Below are 14,590 nucleotides of genomic sequence, written 5' to 3' on the forward strand. Positions count from 1 at the left end.
TCTATACCAAGCTCCAATACATCGATTTATTAACCGAAAGAGAATGTCGATTTTAGCATCATCAACAGCCGAAGAAGTTACCAATGGAATCGCTGGATCGGGTGTCTTACCGCCATTGTGACAGGTATGAGCTTGCATGCGTCTATTGGTCTTCCTTAGTTTTATTTGAAGAGTTGAGGTAAAAAATTGTGCATGCATGCATGTAGGAGCTACAAGCGATATCGGGGCTTAGATCGCACGTGTCCTTGCCTTGTGCGGTGTGCATGTAGTTATGGCGGTACGGGACACAGAGAAAGGTATAACCGTCAAGGAAACTATATTAACGGAAACACCTAACGCTAAAGTCGACGTGATGGAGACATGGAGTTAGATCTAAGCTCTCTGGCCTTGGTGAGGGATTTTGCAGCCAAATACTGTTCTTTGGGCCTTCCTTTACACATTCTAATGTAAGAAATCGTGTCATATGTAGAAAACGTAATGGTAAATTGACTTATAAACGGGTTAGGTAAAAGTAAATAAGAAATATATAACTTCAAGGGTCAAAACTCAAAACTACAATCTGACATCTCTATACAACGATTTACAACTAAATATGGCAACATTGCAGCCCCTATACATTTAAAACTAAACGGGTTGAAACTACAACCTTTGTACATTGATTCAGGTTGTAGAATATACAATATTCGTGTTTGTTTTGTTGTAAGTAACAACGCTGGGGTTTTGTCTTCACAATTCAAGCTTTCCAAGGACGAGATCGAACTACATTTTGCAACTAATCATTTTGGTGTGTTTAGATGATTTTTTTTTAAATAATTGACTTGCAAAAATTCAGGAAAATGAACAAATTTGGTTCATATTTTTAGGTCATTTTCTTTTGACAAAAATGTTGTCCGGGCGATGAAGACAACTTCATACGAACAAGATACAGAAGGACGAATAATCAACGTATCATCTAGAGGTCATCGTTTTGCATGCAATCGACCTTTCTCTAATCTAATAAACGATGAATCAAGGTTAACAAAAACACAAATTCTTAATCATCCTTTTCAAATTACAAGAATATCTAAAGAGCTCGCAGCATGTTTGAAGGTGACTACTATAGTCTTTTGGCCATCTATAATTCGAGTTTCAGTTACTCATTTATGAGACCGGTATACATGATATGACATTATAGGATGAGGGGGGTCAAAATAACGGTCAACTCATTGAATTCCGAATTCATAGTCATTTACATTTTTCATAGCTACAATGTTTTCTCGTGTACTTATATAATCCGACAATGTTAACTAGAAACTTACTTCAAGTTAGTGCTTGTTTGTTGATATCCTTTATTGCATAGTTATCAGCAACATGGTTTTGAAGTACTTCGTTAAAGATTTCACAAGTTTGTACTTTAGCTCTGTTTTTTATTTTTCTATTGTAAATTTCTATCGGGAAAAACTTAGAGAACCACACCAATAGCTTGCTAACCATTGTGACCAGATAAAACACAACTTACACCGGACAAATGTTGTTAATTTAACTAGTTTTGGTTTTCAAGGAGCCGCGACAACATGCCATCTAGCATTAAACCCGAAAGTGAATGGTGTGACATGTGAGGATCATCCTAATCCATTTGCCACCCCTAATCGCCAATATCAAATTGTACCCCTTTGAGCATCAGTTTAGCTCTATTTTCAAGAACAGTGCTTCATTGGCTGCTTCGAGTCAGTCAGTGATAATGCATTGTTTTGCATCTCGGTTTCCTTCCAAACCATCGGTACTTTCTGGTTTATCCTCCTACTTCTCCCCTCGATTTTCACTTCTCGTCTTGATCCCGCTTTAAGATCAAAATAATCCTGTTTCTGATCCCCGATGACATGACCAAAAAGCATAAATTCGAGCTTGGAAAGCTCCTTTACTCGAACAGGTTGATGTTGTGGTAAAAGTAATAAAGTTGACTTCAAGTGAACCCGTTAACCCGAATCAGGTTGATGTTATTCAAAACGAATTATATATTAATAGTTCAAATGGTTCATAAGATCATAGTAACATACTACATGTTAAAACATCAGCAGCTAGTTAAGATGGAAGATCATTAATTGCTTATATGGCCTAAAGGCGCATATCCTAAAAAACGATATAGAAATCTAAGGTGTTGAAATGAATGTATATATGGTTTTTCTGATATGTGCCTAAAGGCATTATAGAAGTACATACGTTGTCATACACTGCAAAACAGGTTGGTTCGGGTCAGCTAACGTGCCAAAATTGATTTATGTTTTCCCCTCTTAAGTGAGCACCTTAACATGTCAAGTAGCCCATAACACTTAACTTTTTCTTCTAAATTTTCAAATCTTTTTAAAAAATATTACCAAAATTCTTATAAATAATCCCAAGTCCAAATTTCAAATCAACATGTATATGATAGTCATTACCAACATTCCATACACGAACACTAACCCTGCCTAAAGTGGTGAAACACATGTCGAATCACTTACAGCTATATCCCGGTCAAACGCTTTCGATACAAAATTCGCGAGCACGTGACAATCGTTACATATCGTAAAATTATTCATTATTCTAATCGGAGTTGCAAGACCCGTAACCATTAACCAAATGCCATTGCTAGCTTTTCACTATGCCTAAGCCTAAAATGTGTTGTTTCCTTCCCTTTGGCGTCAATATCAAAACAAACCTCATTCAGCTATATCCCGGTCAAACGCTTTCGATACAAACTTCGCGAGCACGTGACAATCGTTACATATCGTAAAATTATTCATTATTCTAATCGGAGTTGCAAGACCCGTAACCATTAACCAAATGCCATTGCTAGCTTTTCACTATGCCTAAGCCAAAAATGTGTTGTTTCCTTCCCTTCTGCGTCAATATCAAAACAAACCTCATTCGTATGAGTATCGGGTGAATAACCAATCATCTTCCCATGTTCGGTTACTATATCCGAGTTTGAGCCTTGTATTAGAAGATTCTTTAAAGGCTGTTTGGGATTGCTTATTTTCACCAACTTATAATTTATTAACATTTTAAAAAATAATAAGGTTTTTTGAGATTGTTTTTGATGTGAGAGAGACAAGTTAATAAATTACACTTTTGTAGTTTATTAACTTATTGAAAAGTTATAAGAAGGTAATATAAGGAATCCCATAGACTCGCCAAGCCTTGTGTAACTTCAAATTTTAGCTTTTTTAGCTCTTTACAACTTTTATGTATTAATTTCACACTACACAACCAGGCTTTGACTAATTTTAACTTGAGCTTAGGCACGTTTAAGATTTCTCAAGTACATACAAATAATTAAAAATGTTAGTAAGCAAATACACAAGCTTTAGCTTGTAAAAAAGAGCCGAAGAAACTATGCATTTAAATCATGCCCTCAGACTATGTATAATCATGTATTTGAACAAATTCACGAAGAAACTATATAAAATACTGAAATTGAAATTTCAAATTCATATAATCAGAATCAACGACTAGTAATTAATAAGTTGAACCTTCAGATCTAATCATCACGAGGTTCGGAGGCGGAATTGATGATGAAAGAAGACAAAAGCGAGCAGCAATCGGGAGATAAGAGAGTGAGGGTTTTGAGTTTCAGATTGAAAACTATTATTAATTAACCATCATTTGAATTTAATAATAATATAATTCATCAGGGCTTTACTTGTTCTACATACATCCTCACTCTCGTCTCGATTGCAGCTTCAAGCGATGCTCTTTCTTCCACACATCTCAAGCCACTTTGCATGTGGAGGCTTGGAGCATTTTTATCATCCCCCCCTTGCTTCAAACTCCTCAACTCCTAAAAGGTGACGGAAGTGAACAAACTTTTCATGAGCTAAAGCCTTAGTCAACACATCAGCAACTTGCATATTTGTACCACAATACTCTAGGAAAATTTCTTTTTCAGCCACCATGTCACGAATGTAATGATGTTTGATCTCTATATGTTTGGAGCGACCGTGCAACACTGGATTCTTAGATAGGTTAATGGCAGATTGATTGTCACAGAAAATGACTGTAGGGGTGTCTTGTACCACATCCAAATCGCTTAAAATTCTTCTTAACCATATGGCCTGACATGTGGCTGCTGAGGAGGCTACATACTCAGCCTCGGTGCTTGAGAGTGCGACCGTATTCTATTTCTTAGAGCTCCACGTCACTGCTCCACTTCCAAGAGAGAAAACACTCACCGAAATGCTTTTCCTATCATCGACGGAACTTGCCCAGTCGCTATCTGAGTAACCTACTAACTGGATGGGAACGCCTTTCTCATACCAAAACCCATAACCAATTGTACCTGCCACATACTTCACAACTCGTTTGGCAGCACCCAGGTGTAACTTAGATGGAGCTTGCATGAAACGTGAAATCAAACTGACGGGGTATGCTAAGTCAGGCCTGGTATTGGTCAAATAAATTAAACCACCAACTAGGCTCCTAAATAACGTCTCATTTGTTTTTTCTGCCTTGTCATCACGAAGTAATTTTTCATTTGCATTCATAGGTGTGTTTTCAACATGAAATTCTTCCATGCCAAACTTGAAAACAAGGGACTTAGCATACTTTTCTTGTGATAAGAACACCCCCTTAGAAGTTTGTTTTACTTCCAAACCCAGAAAGAGCTTTAGCATGCCCATATCAGACATTTCAAACTCACGCTCCATACCTTCTTTGAACTCCTTTAGCAGTTGTGCAGATGAGCTAGTATAAACGATGTCATCTACATATAAACACACATATATTATCTCATTGTCCACCTTCTTAACATACAAAGTTGGCTCGTTGTTGCTTCTAGCATAGCCATTTTGAGTAAAGTACCCATCAATTCTAGAGTACCAGGCCCGTGGGGCCTGCTTGAGCCCATACAAGGCCTTCTTTAAACGATACACCTTATCTTGAATTCCAACCTTCTCGAACCCTTTAGGTTGATTGACATAAATTTCTTCAGTTAGCTCACCATTTAAGAAGGCTGCTTTTACATCTAATTGATGTAGTTTTCAACCTTTTTGAGCAGCAACAGCTATAACAACCCGAATAGTCTCGAATCGAGCAACCGGAGCAAAAGTCTCCTGGTAGTCGATCCCATATTGTTGTGAGTACCCCTTTACAACCAACCTTGCTTTATACTTCATGATCTTACCGTCTGCTCCAATTTTTGTCTTACAAAGCCATTTCAACCCAACTACGGTTTTTTTTCATGAGGTAAACTAACCAATTCCCAAGTGTCATGCTTTTCAATTGCTGCGAGCTCATTGGCCATTGCATTTTTCCATGCGGGTTTCTCAGCAGCCTCACAAAAGGTGGTAGGATCAGAAATGGAAAGGGCAAGAAACTGAGCATCTTCATCTTTTTTTTTTGAACGGCCAACAAAATTTTATATATAAATAAATAAAACTAGTAAGAAGCTAGACCCGCCAAAAACAAAAACACCAAGAAGCCACCGCAATTGCGACAAAAACCCAACGGGGCACCACCCAAGAAACCAAGCAACAAACAACAAACAACAAACTAAAAAGATTACAACCGAAATCTTCTCCAATCTTCCCACGTCAACCCATTCCATTTGGACCTGTATTTTACCCAAAGGAAACTCATTGACTTTATCTCTTCGATCATGCTCAAAATCTAAATCGGAACCCCATTATGAATTAACTCGTTTCGCTTCTTCCAAAGACACCACATCGTAACCAAGCAAACCGCATGGAGCGCCTTAGCTTTATCTTTAGGAAATAACGAGTATAAGTGTAACTCCACCAAATCCCGAACACTAAAGGCATAAATTGAGGGAACCTTACACCATTGGGAAATCAAACACCACACCTTTTGAGCTATAACACAAGAAATAAAAACATGATCAACCGACTCCTCTTCACTACCGCAAGCTGGGCAAACCAAAGAGTTTATCGAAATGTTTCTTCTAGCCAAAGCATCAAGAGTAGGTAAACGATTAAGCATTGCCCTCCAGGCGACAAACCCCACTTTTTTAGGAATCCAATTATTCCAATCAAAGATAGAAGCGGGCCTGACCAACATTTTATCTACCAAAATTCTTTTAAAATTCCGAACCGAAAATGCACCTGAAGGGTCTCCGCACCAAATAGTTTTGTCGAATCCGGACTCCAAAAGAACATGTTGGGACACAGTTAACAAGTCTCTAAACTCCTCTACCAAAATTGGCCCAATTGGTTGTCTACTCCAATCCCATCTTCCACAAATGATCCCATCCATCATAAAAAGACGGTCGGCTACCGAACACCACTTCGACTTTTCTATCGAAAAAGGTTCGGAAACCGGTCGCACAACGGACAATCTCCGATCTAAATATCCAACCAAAACCAAGTACTTTTCCCATTATTTACTACCTTGAGGAACATTTTACCTAACTCGATCCCGACCGGCTCAATCTCCTCTACAGTTTTTCCAATTTGCCTCCATGGACCCGCACAAGAGAGCCTAACCAGAACACTCGACCACGATCTAGAAGAATGATGAAGTGACCATATAACCTTCCACCAAAGTTTCCCTTTCCACTTTCATAATCTTGTAGCCCCTCTCCACCAAAGTGAAGATGAACTGAGCATCTTCATCTGAAAGCCCCTCTCCACTTTCATAATCTTGTAGCCAAGAGGGAATTTTGGTTTTTCTTTTTGAAGGCATATGTGAGTAGTTGGGAGTTGAGCATGTGTTAGGTTGAGTGGTCAAAGGATTGGTAGATGCCATAGGTATTTGTGAGGTAATATAAGGTGAGCTTGAAGGATTCAAAGAAGGTGATGTAGTGGACTGGTGAATGTTAGGTGAAATAAGGCTATTTGTGGTACTTGTATTAGAGGGTATAGGTGAAGATGTTTGGCCTTCACCCACTGATGTGTCACTATCAGTCACATGAGTCTCTTCAAGCAAGGACAAGGGAAATGGGTCTTCCCATGCTACATCGAACCCAAAGTCCTTTGACTTGTCTCCATCATTCCATTGCCAACTAGCATTTTCAGAAAATATCACATTTCTTTTAACTTGGAATTTTTTTGTAATAGGGTTATATAGTCTATACCCTTTGCTTTCATTAGAATAACCAAGGAAAATGCATTTTTCTGCCCTATCATCTAGCTTTCTTCTTTGATGGACAGGGACATGACCATAAGCAATGCATCCAAAAATTTTGAAATGATGCACAAATGGTCTATGTCCACACCAAGATTCATAAGGTGTTTTATCTTGAATTGCACGATTAAGCAAGTAGACAGCAGTGACAACACCCTCAGCCCAAAAACAATTTGGCATGCCTTTTTCTTTTAACATACTTCGTGTCATCCCCATAACTGTTTGATTTTTTCGTTCCACCACTCCGTTGTGTTAAGGAGTGTATGAAACCGTGAGTTCTCTTTTAATCCCATTGTTATCACAAAAAAGATTAAATTCATTAGAGCAAAACTCACCACCTCGGTCAGTTCTGAGGACCTTGATGTGATGTTCACTTTCCTTTTCAACCATGTTTTTAAAGATTTTAAATTTGTCAAAAGCTTGAGATTTATTTTTCAAAAAATATACCCAACTCATTCTTGAGAAGTCATCAATGAGTAGAAGATAATACAGGCTGCCACCCAAGCTTTTCACTTGCATCTCACCACATAAGTTTGCATGGACAAGTTCAAGTGGCTTGGTTGCTCTCCAAGAGTGAGAAGAGTAGGCCAGTTGGTTTAGTTTCCCAAGAATACAACCATCACAAGAATTTATAAGTTGCACCCTTGGAAGACCACGAACCATATTTTTATCTGATAGGGTTTTCAAACCTTGAGAGTGTAAGTGTCCATACCTTAAGTGCCATGAATGAGAGTCTGCATGTCTGCCATCATGAGAAGGGTTATGTTGGTAGACGACTTTGGAAGCATCAACTAAGAACATGTTGTTCTTTGCCACCTTAATATGCATGAGCTCAGCTCCTGTTTGCTTGTTCTTGATCACACACTTCCCTTCATCAAACATGATGGCATATCCCTTCTTCATCAGTTGTCCTACAATCAAGAGATTGTACTCCAATCTCGGTATGTAGTAGACATCTTCAAGTAACCTGTGACTGCCATTAGCCAATTTGATGCGTACAGTTCTTTTACCTTCCACCATTAATGTCTTTTTATCACCAAGATTTACTTCTACAGTGAAAGACTCATCAAGTTGAGTGAAACTTTCCTTCACACCGGTCATATGATGAGAACAACCTGAGTCCAAGAACCAAAGGTGATTAGAATGCTCATCAAGGCTATCCGTGAACATCATAAAGAGATGTTGTTGCTCTTCTTCGGGTTCATTAGTTGGAGTCTCATCAGTAACAACCAGGGCTTGATTATCCTCGTTATACCAACAATCACGTTTCTGGTGACCGTACTTGTTGCAAATATGACATTGAGGGAGTTTGTTACGGTCTCCGGTTCGACCTCGGCCTCTACCCCTTGAAGAACTACGGCCTCTTCCTCTTGGGTAGTTTGAGTGAAAGCCGATGTTTGGCGTTTGTACCTGTAATGCCTGTTCTTCAACCTTCTCTCCTTTCTCTTTGGATCGGCTAATGAGACGAGCCTCTTGGGATTGCAATGATCCCATCAACTTCACTGGAGTCAACGTGGAGAGATCCGATGAAACTTCAATAGTCGGATCTATGAAGTCAAATCGAGGAGTAAGGCTTCTCAAGACTTTCTCAACGATTGTTTGATCGGAGATGACTTCCCCATATGACCGTTTCTGACTAACGATTGCCATGACCCGGGAGAAGTAATCACCGATTAATTCACCTTCATTCATAGAGAGATTCTCGAAATCTGTTCTCAGGCCCTGCAACTTAATCGCTTTTACTTGTTCATCACCTTGGAACTCCATTTTTAGGATGTCCTATGTTTCTTTTGCAGTCTTGGCAGCAGCAATTCTGGAGAAAAGTTGATCGTGGACTGCCTGCTGAATAATGGTCATAGCATACGCGTCCTTCTTCACTGCAGCTTTGATTTTGCTTTGATCGGTTTCAGCGTTGTTGTAACCAGACTCCACATGATCCCATAGATCTCGAGATTGCAGGATGGTCTTCATCCTTATGCTCCAGTAGTCATACCCGTCCCCTTTGAAGATAGGGATCGGTGTTGGTTGAGTTTGAATAGCGGTAGTTGGTTCAGCCATGAAGGGAGTTTTGTTTTTGTTTTTTTTTTCGAATGTCAAAGGATCAGAACACTTTGCTCTGATACCATTGAAAAGATCAGTGATACAAGGGAATACTTTTAATATTAATTGTTGTGAAGTTACAGAGCATTAGACCATTCTTAAATAGGAAGAGAAAATAACAAACATGCTAAAATAAAGGACACGTTGAACAAAACAAACTTATTCAAAAACAAACAAAGCTAACATGCAGATAACTCGGCCCATGATCATACTCTGACTTCTTCTGCTGTTGACTAGTCAGCCACTTTGCATGTGGAGGCTTGGAGCATTTTTATCACCGGTTACAAACCGGTTTGTTCATTTATTACGCTGAATGCTTTAATAATAATATACATTCAATGTACGACGTAAAGCATTCAATGCAAACGAAGTGCCATTCCATTAATTAAATCTTATGCTCATCTATTAAATTATTAATTCTATGATTTACACATACTATATTTATACTATGTTTGTTAAGGGTTAATTGAACAAAACAAATATAAATATTTAAAATGTTGAAGTTCAAACGATGCATTAATAAATTAGGAAACAAGTAATTACACTGTTAATTCACAGCTACATTGTCAATAAATTCATTAAATATGATCTTTTAATGCAAACAGACTGTTTTTTAATATTCATAAAAAAAACCGGTTTAAAACCAGGTTACGTAAAACCGGTTTGGAACCAACCTTAACCAGTTAAACCAGGTTATATTTTTGAATCCTTCTAACCGGTTTAGGTTCTAACTGGTTTAGACAAAAACCGGGTTTGATTGTTTTGACCAAAAACCGGTTCGGTTTAACCTGAAATCGGTTTAGATGAAAACACCGGTTTATACACTTCTACCTTAGTTAGATGCATAACATGTCAATCTGTGTTATCATGTTGAGAAATAGTGATAGTTCACAATAAATTGGACATTTAGTGCATAGCCAATTTTAAGTATAAATTAAGTACGAGATCCACATAAACAAAGTGTCATACGTCTTGATTCCAAGCATTAATCCAAATAATCACTTTAAATGTGAAAAGATCAAGCAACGTATCTATATGTTTTATTATTATATTATATAATTCATCCCCATATATAATCACAAGTTCAAGCAAGAATCTTCTGAATTAAACAAAAGAAAAAAGAGAGATGCATAATATTTTAAAAGATGATGTTCTTTCACTAAAATAGAATAACATCAATTCCTCATAGTACACTCTCTAATTGCCCTAATTGGTGTATGGTGAGAATCCCATGCAGGAGGGGACACCAATTTTCAAACTAAAGTTATGTGTGCACTATAGCCCACACAGGAGGGGACTAACTTATCTCTTTGAATTCCATGACACGTAACCTAAGACCATCCGTAGTCCAACGTTATGGCCGGCGTTTTGGAGTATAACACCGCCCCCCGGCGTTTTGGGTTTTTTTTGCCGGTGTTTTATGTATAACGCATGTTTGGCTCGAAAATAAAAAAAAAAAAACAACCCTCCCAAAGGTCATATGATTGTTTAAAAAAAATTAGATATATATATATATATATATATTAACCAACTTCATCCTCAATCAAAACTCACCAAACTTATAAATCTTTCTTTATACTCTATATTTCTTTACACCAACTTCCCTATAAATGGATTCTCCTACTTCTATATATAATCAGTTTTTCGGGCCCGACCGACAAGGCGAAGACAATGCGGATGAAGAGGCGGTTACGAGTGCTATTGTCCTCGCGACAACTTATATGAATTTTGTTAGCTCTCCTCCAACCCCGGTTTCAAAAAGAACATATGTCAAACAAGATCGTATCGAAGTTAACAACTGGTTGCTGGTGGATTACTTCAGTGACTCGCTGAGATACAAGAACCCGAAGACCTTTAGGCGTCACTTTCGGATGTCTAAAAATATATTTATGCGCATCACCAATGATTTGGAGCGCGAGCATGATTACTTTAAGCAAAAGCCGAACGGTCGAGGGACGTTAGGATTCATGGTTATTCAGAAGGTTACGTCAGCCGTACGCATGCTCGCATACGGAAACACGGCCGACATCAACGACGAGTATTTAAAGATGACCGATAAAACAACTAAGGACACCTTGGAGTATTTTTTTTACGGTACGTTTCATTTTTTTTTTAAATAATTATATCACTTGTTTACTTTAATCAAATATTTTATAAAAGTTGTGTAAAATATAGGAATATTGAAACTATATGGACCACATTATCTGAGAGAGCCCAACTGGAACGATCTACAACGTCTTTACGAGGCTCATGCAAGGGTGCATAGTTTACCCGGCATGATAGGGAGTGTAGATTGCATGCATTGTGAATGAGCTAATTGTCCAACTGCATTGCGAGGTCAATACACACAAGGTGACCAAAAGGGACCAACGACTAGCCTTCAAATTGCTTCATACGACATTTGGATTTGGTTGGCATTCTTTGGTGTTCCCGGTTCCAACAATGACATAACTGTCTTAGAACAATCGCTTGTGATGGAGAGTTACCTATCTGGGACCGTTCTCGTAGCTTCGTTTTGGGCAAACGATAACTTTTGCCATCATGGGTACTATCTGGGTGATGGAATGGGTGATGGAATATATCCAGAGGATGCGATTATCGTGACAACATTCAGAGACCCGATGGATAAAAAATGACAGTATTTTAAGAAAGTACAAGAGTCTGCGAGAAAGGATATCGAAAGGTGTTTTGGGGTTCTTCAACAACGCTGGCATTTTGTTAAAAATCCTTGTCGTTTATGGTCTTTAGAAATAATGAAAAGTGCTATGTATGCGTGTATCATAATGCATAACATGATCATCGAAGACGAGGGAAGAGCAATATGTCCAACTTTCATACCGATCTCGGATCCACCACGAACTCCAGCAAGTATGGAGCAAAGACTCGAAAACTCGTATCTCATATGGTCAAGAGAGATACATAACGCACTTAACAGAGATTTGGTCAAACATCTTTGGATAAATCGGCATTTGTCAGGTGAAAATGACAATCAAAACGAGGGCAACAATGAATATGATGGTGAAGACGACGACGACGAGGGTGAAGACGATGAAGACGACGAAGGTGAATACGATGGAGACTAGTAGTTTTTTTTTTATTTTGATGTAATATTTATTTAATTAAATATTAGTATTATTTGATTATTCTTAATAAAAAAATTTAAAAAAAAACAAAAAAGTGTAAAAGTGACCGGGCGGCACGTGACGCATAGCGCCCAGAGGTTGAAAGTAATGACTACACTCTCTTTTTGCAAAAAACCATAATTCTGACTGGACATCATATGACGCATAACGCCTAAAGATGAAAAGTTATAACTACAAATGACCTAACAAAATTTTGTAAAATTTATGGGTATGCGGTTAAGTATATTGCATAGTACATCTAATAACATGGGCCATATAAGAGGCAAAATGATATATAATAGTAAAACGTACATATATTATAGAAGTACAAACAATTAAAACACATAACATATAGATATAATTGCACCGTATACCTCTTTTTCAGGTTAAAATGTGATTATATTGTATTTAGATAAAAGTAAAGTCGGATCCTGAAATCAAACAAATCAAACAAATCAAACCAATTGACCATAGGCTCCATAGCAGAAGTTAACAGAAGTGCAAGCAGAGTCTGCACGAACTTGGTCGGTTTATTTCAGATTTGTTATGGTATCAGACATTAAGGCGATAACTTGACACAAATTCAGTCGTTTTGATTATATATCTTACGGTACCGGAACTAAAAAACGAAAAGATATCAACCGGAGGTGGACCGACGACCAATTTATGGGGGGGGGGCGTGGGGTTGGTAGCGTTGTCGGTTATCGGCTTTAAAAAAGGCAGCGAGTCTGCACGAACTCGGTCGGTTTCTTTCAGATATGTTATAGTATCGGAACTAAAACCAAAAAAATGACGTTTGGTAGGTTTTCATTATGTTTTTTATGGTAACTTAATTAAAAAAACAAAACTTACCGATCAAAACGGTGCCGCCAAGTGGAACAATAGGTCATTTGCGGCACCAAACTTGTTAATTTTATATAGTAATAATCGTAATATATAATCATAAGCGCATGCAAAATACAAAACTCAACACTCATGGAAAATCCTAATTATATGAAATTAAGAAAACCATTAAATAGCTAATAGACAAAAACTAAATTAGAAAATGAAGAATATGCATCATGCAATTGAAAAACTAAGAAAAAGGTAAAAGGACATCTATCATATAGGCGGGCACACAAACAACAATAACATAAAAGGAAAAAAAGGAAAAAAATTGAAGTATGTGTCTTAGGAAGGTATCGAACCCGGGCAACCTGTGTAATAAAGTGAAACCACTATACCAGGACAACCATCTAGTTAGAATTGAAAATCTATTTACTGACCACAAATATCCAACATGTAATCAAAGTACGGAACTTGCTTTTATGACGCCAAATTTGTGTTTTATACTATATAGATGATCATCATATTACTGAAGAAATGTTCAATCAATGGCTTTGGCTTTTGACTACACATTAGTGTTGGTTTAGTTTATTCAAAAGTACTCTAATTTGCCCTTTTATTTTGTTGCCATTGAAGTTGTGGGTAATTTCTATAAAAGCTTAATTTTCAAAAACACAATGGTTATTGTAACTAGGGGCGTACGTGGTGCAGTTTGGTGCGGTTTTTGGAAAAAACCGAACCGAAAACCAAAACTTCGGTTTTCCGGTTTTCGTTTTGGTTTCGGTTTTTGACATTTGATCTTGAAAAATTTAGGTCGAAAATAAAGTTGGCAAAAAATAATAAATTTAGGCATATATTGTAAAATAATAAACTATTGTACATTTAAAAAAAAATATTTGAGTTACGTATTTATTAAATATTATAAATTATTTAATATAAAATATTAAAAAACAAAAATTTAGGAATTCGGTTCGGTTTTACGGTTTTTATTACATGCAAAACCAAAACCAGACCGTTAGTTCGGTTTTTACAAAAGCATAAAACCAAATTCGATTTTTGTTTTGGTTCGGTTTTTTTGGTTTATTGCACACCCCTAATTGTAACTTTGATTTAGGCTTTTGAGTGGTTTATGTTTTGATAAAAAAAAAATTTCGATTGTTATATTTTGGTTCAGTGTTGAGGATTTTAGCGTTTGGCTTCAATTCATGATATGGTTGTGGTCTAAAGTTGTAGAGTGTTTATTGAATCATATAATTGAAAATAATTTATTAATGTAGCGTTTTTGGTTGCGGCAGTTTAGCAAGTTCTTCTGAATTGAGGCAACACATAGATTTTTGTAAGTATTTTGTATTTTCTTTTGTTAACATTTATACATGTTGAAGATATGTGTGAAAAATTTTGGGGTTAGGATATGTTCATACATTTTGTTCTACTTCTAATTCCAA

General features: G+C 37.2%; 1 protein-coding gene across 1 annotated transcript; it reads right to left on the minus strand.

Moving 5' to 3' along the window:
* Window positions 1–5,625: 5,625 nt before the first annotated feature.
* On the minus strand, window positions 5,626–6,228 carry LOC143537409 (uncharacterized). The gene has a single exon (XM_077031188.1). It carries the CDS (start codon window positions 6,226–6,228, stop codon window positions 5,626–5,628), a length of 603 nt encoding a protein of 200 aa, XP_076887303.1.
* Between the last annotated feature and the right edge of the window lie 8,362 nt (window positions 6,229–14,590).

The sequence above is a fragment of the Bidens hawaiensis genome, unplaced genomic scaffold (assembly GCF_021521415.1).
Source record: "Bidens hawaiensis isolate Kalapana, Puna unplaced genomic scaffold, B.hawaiensis_p1.1 tig00011186_1, whole genome shotgun sequence".
NCBI classification, from domain to species: Eukaryota; Viridiplantae; Streptophyta; class Magnoliopsida; order Asterales; family Asteraceae; genus Bidens; species Bidens hawaiensis.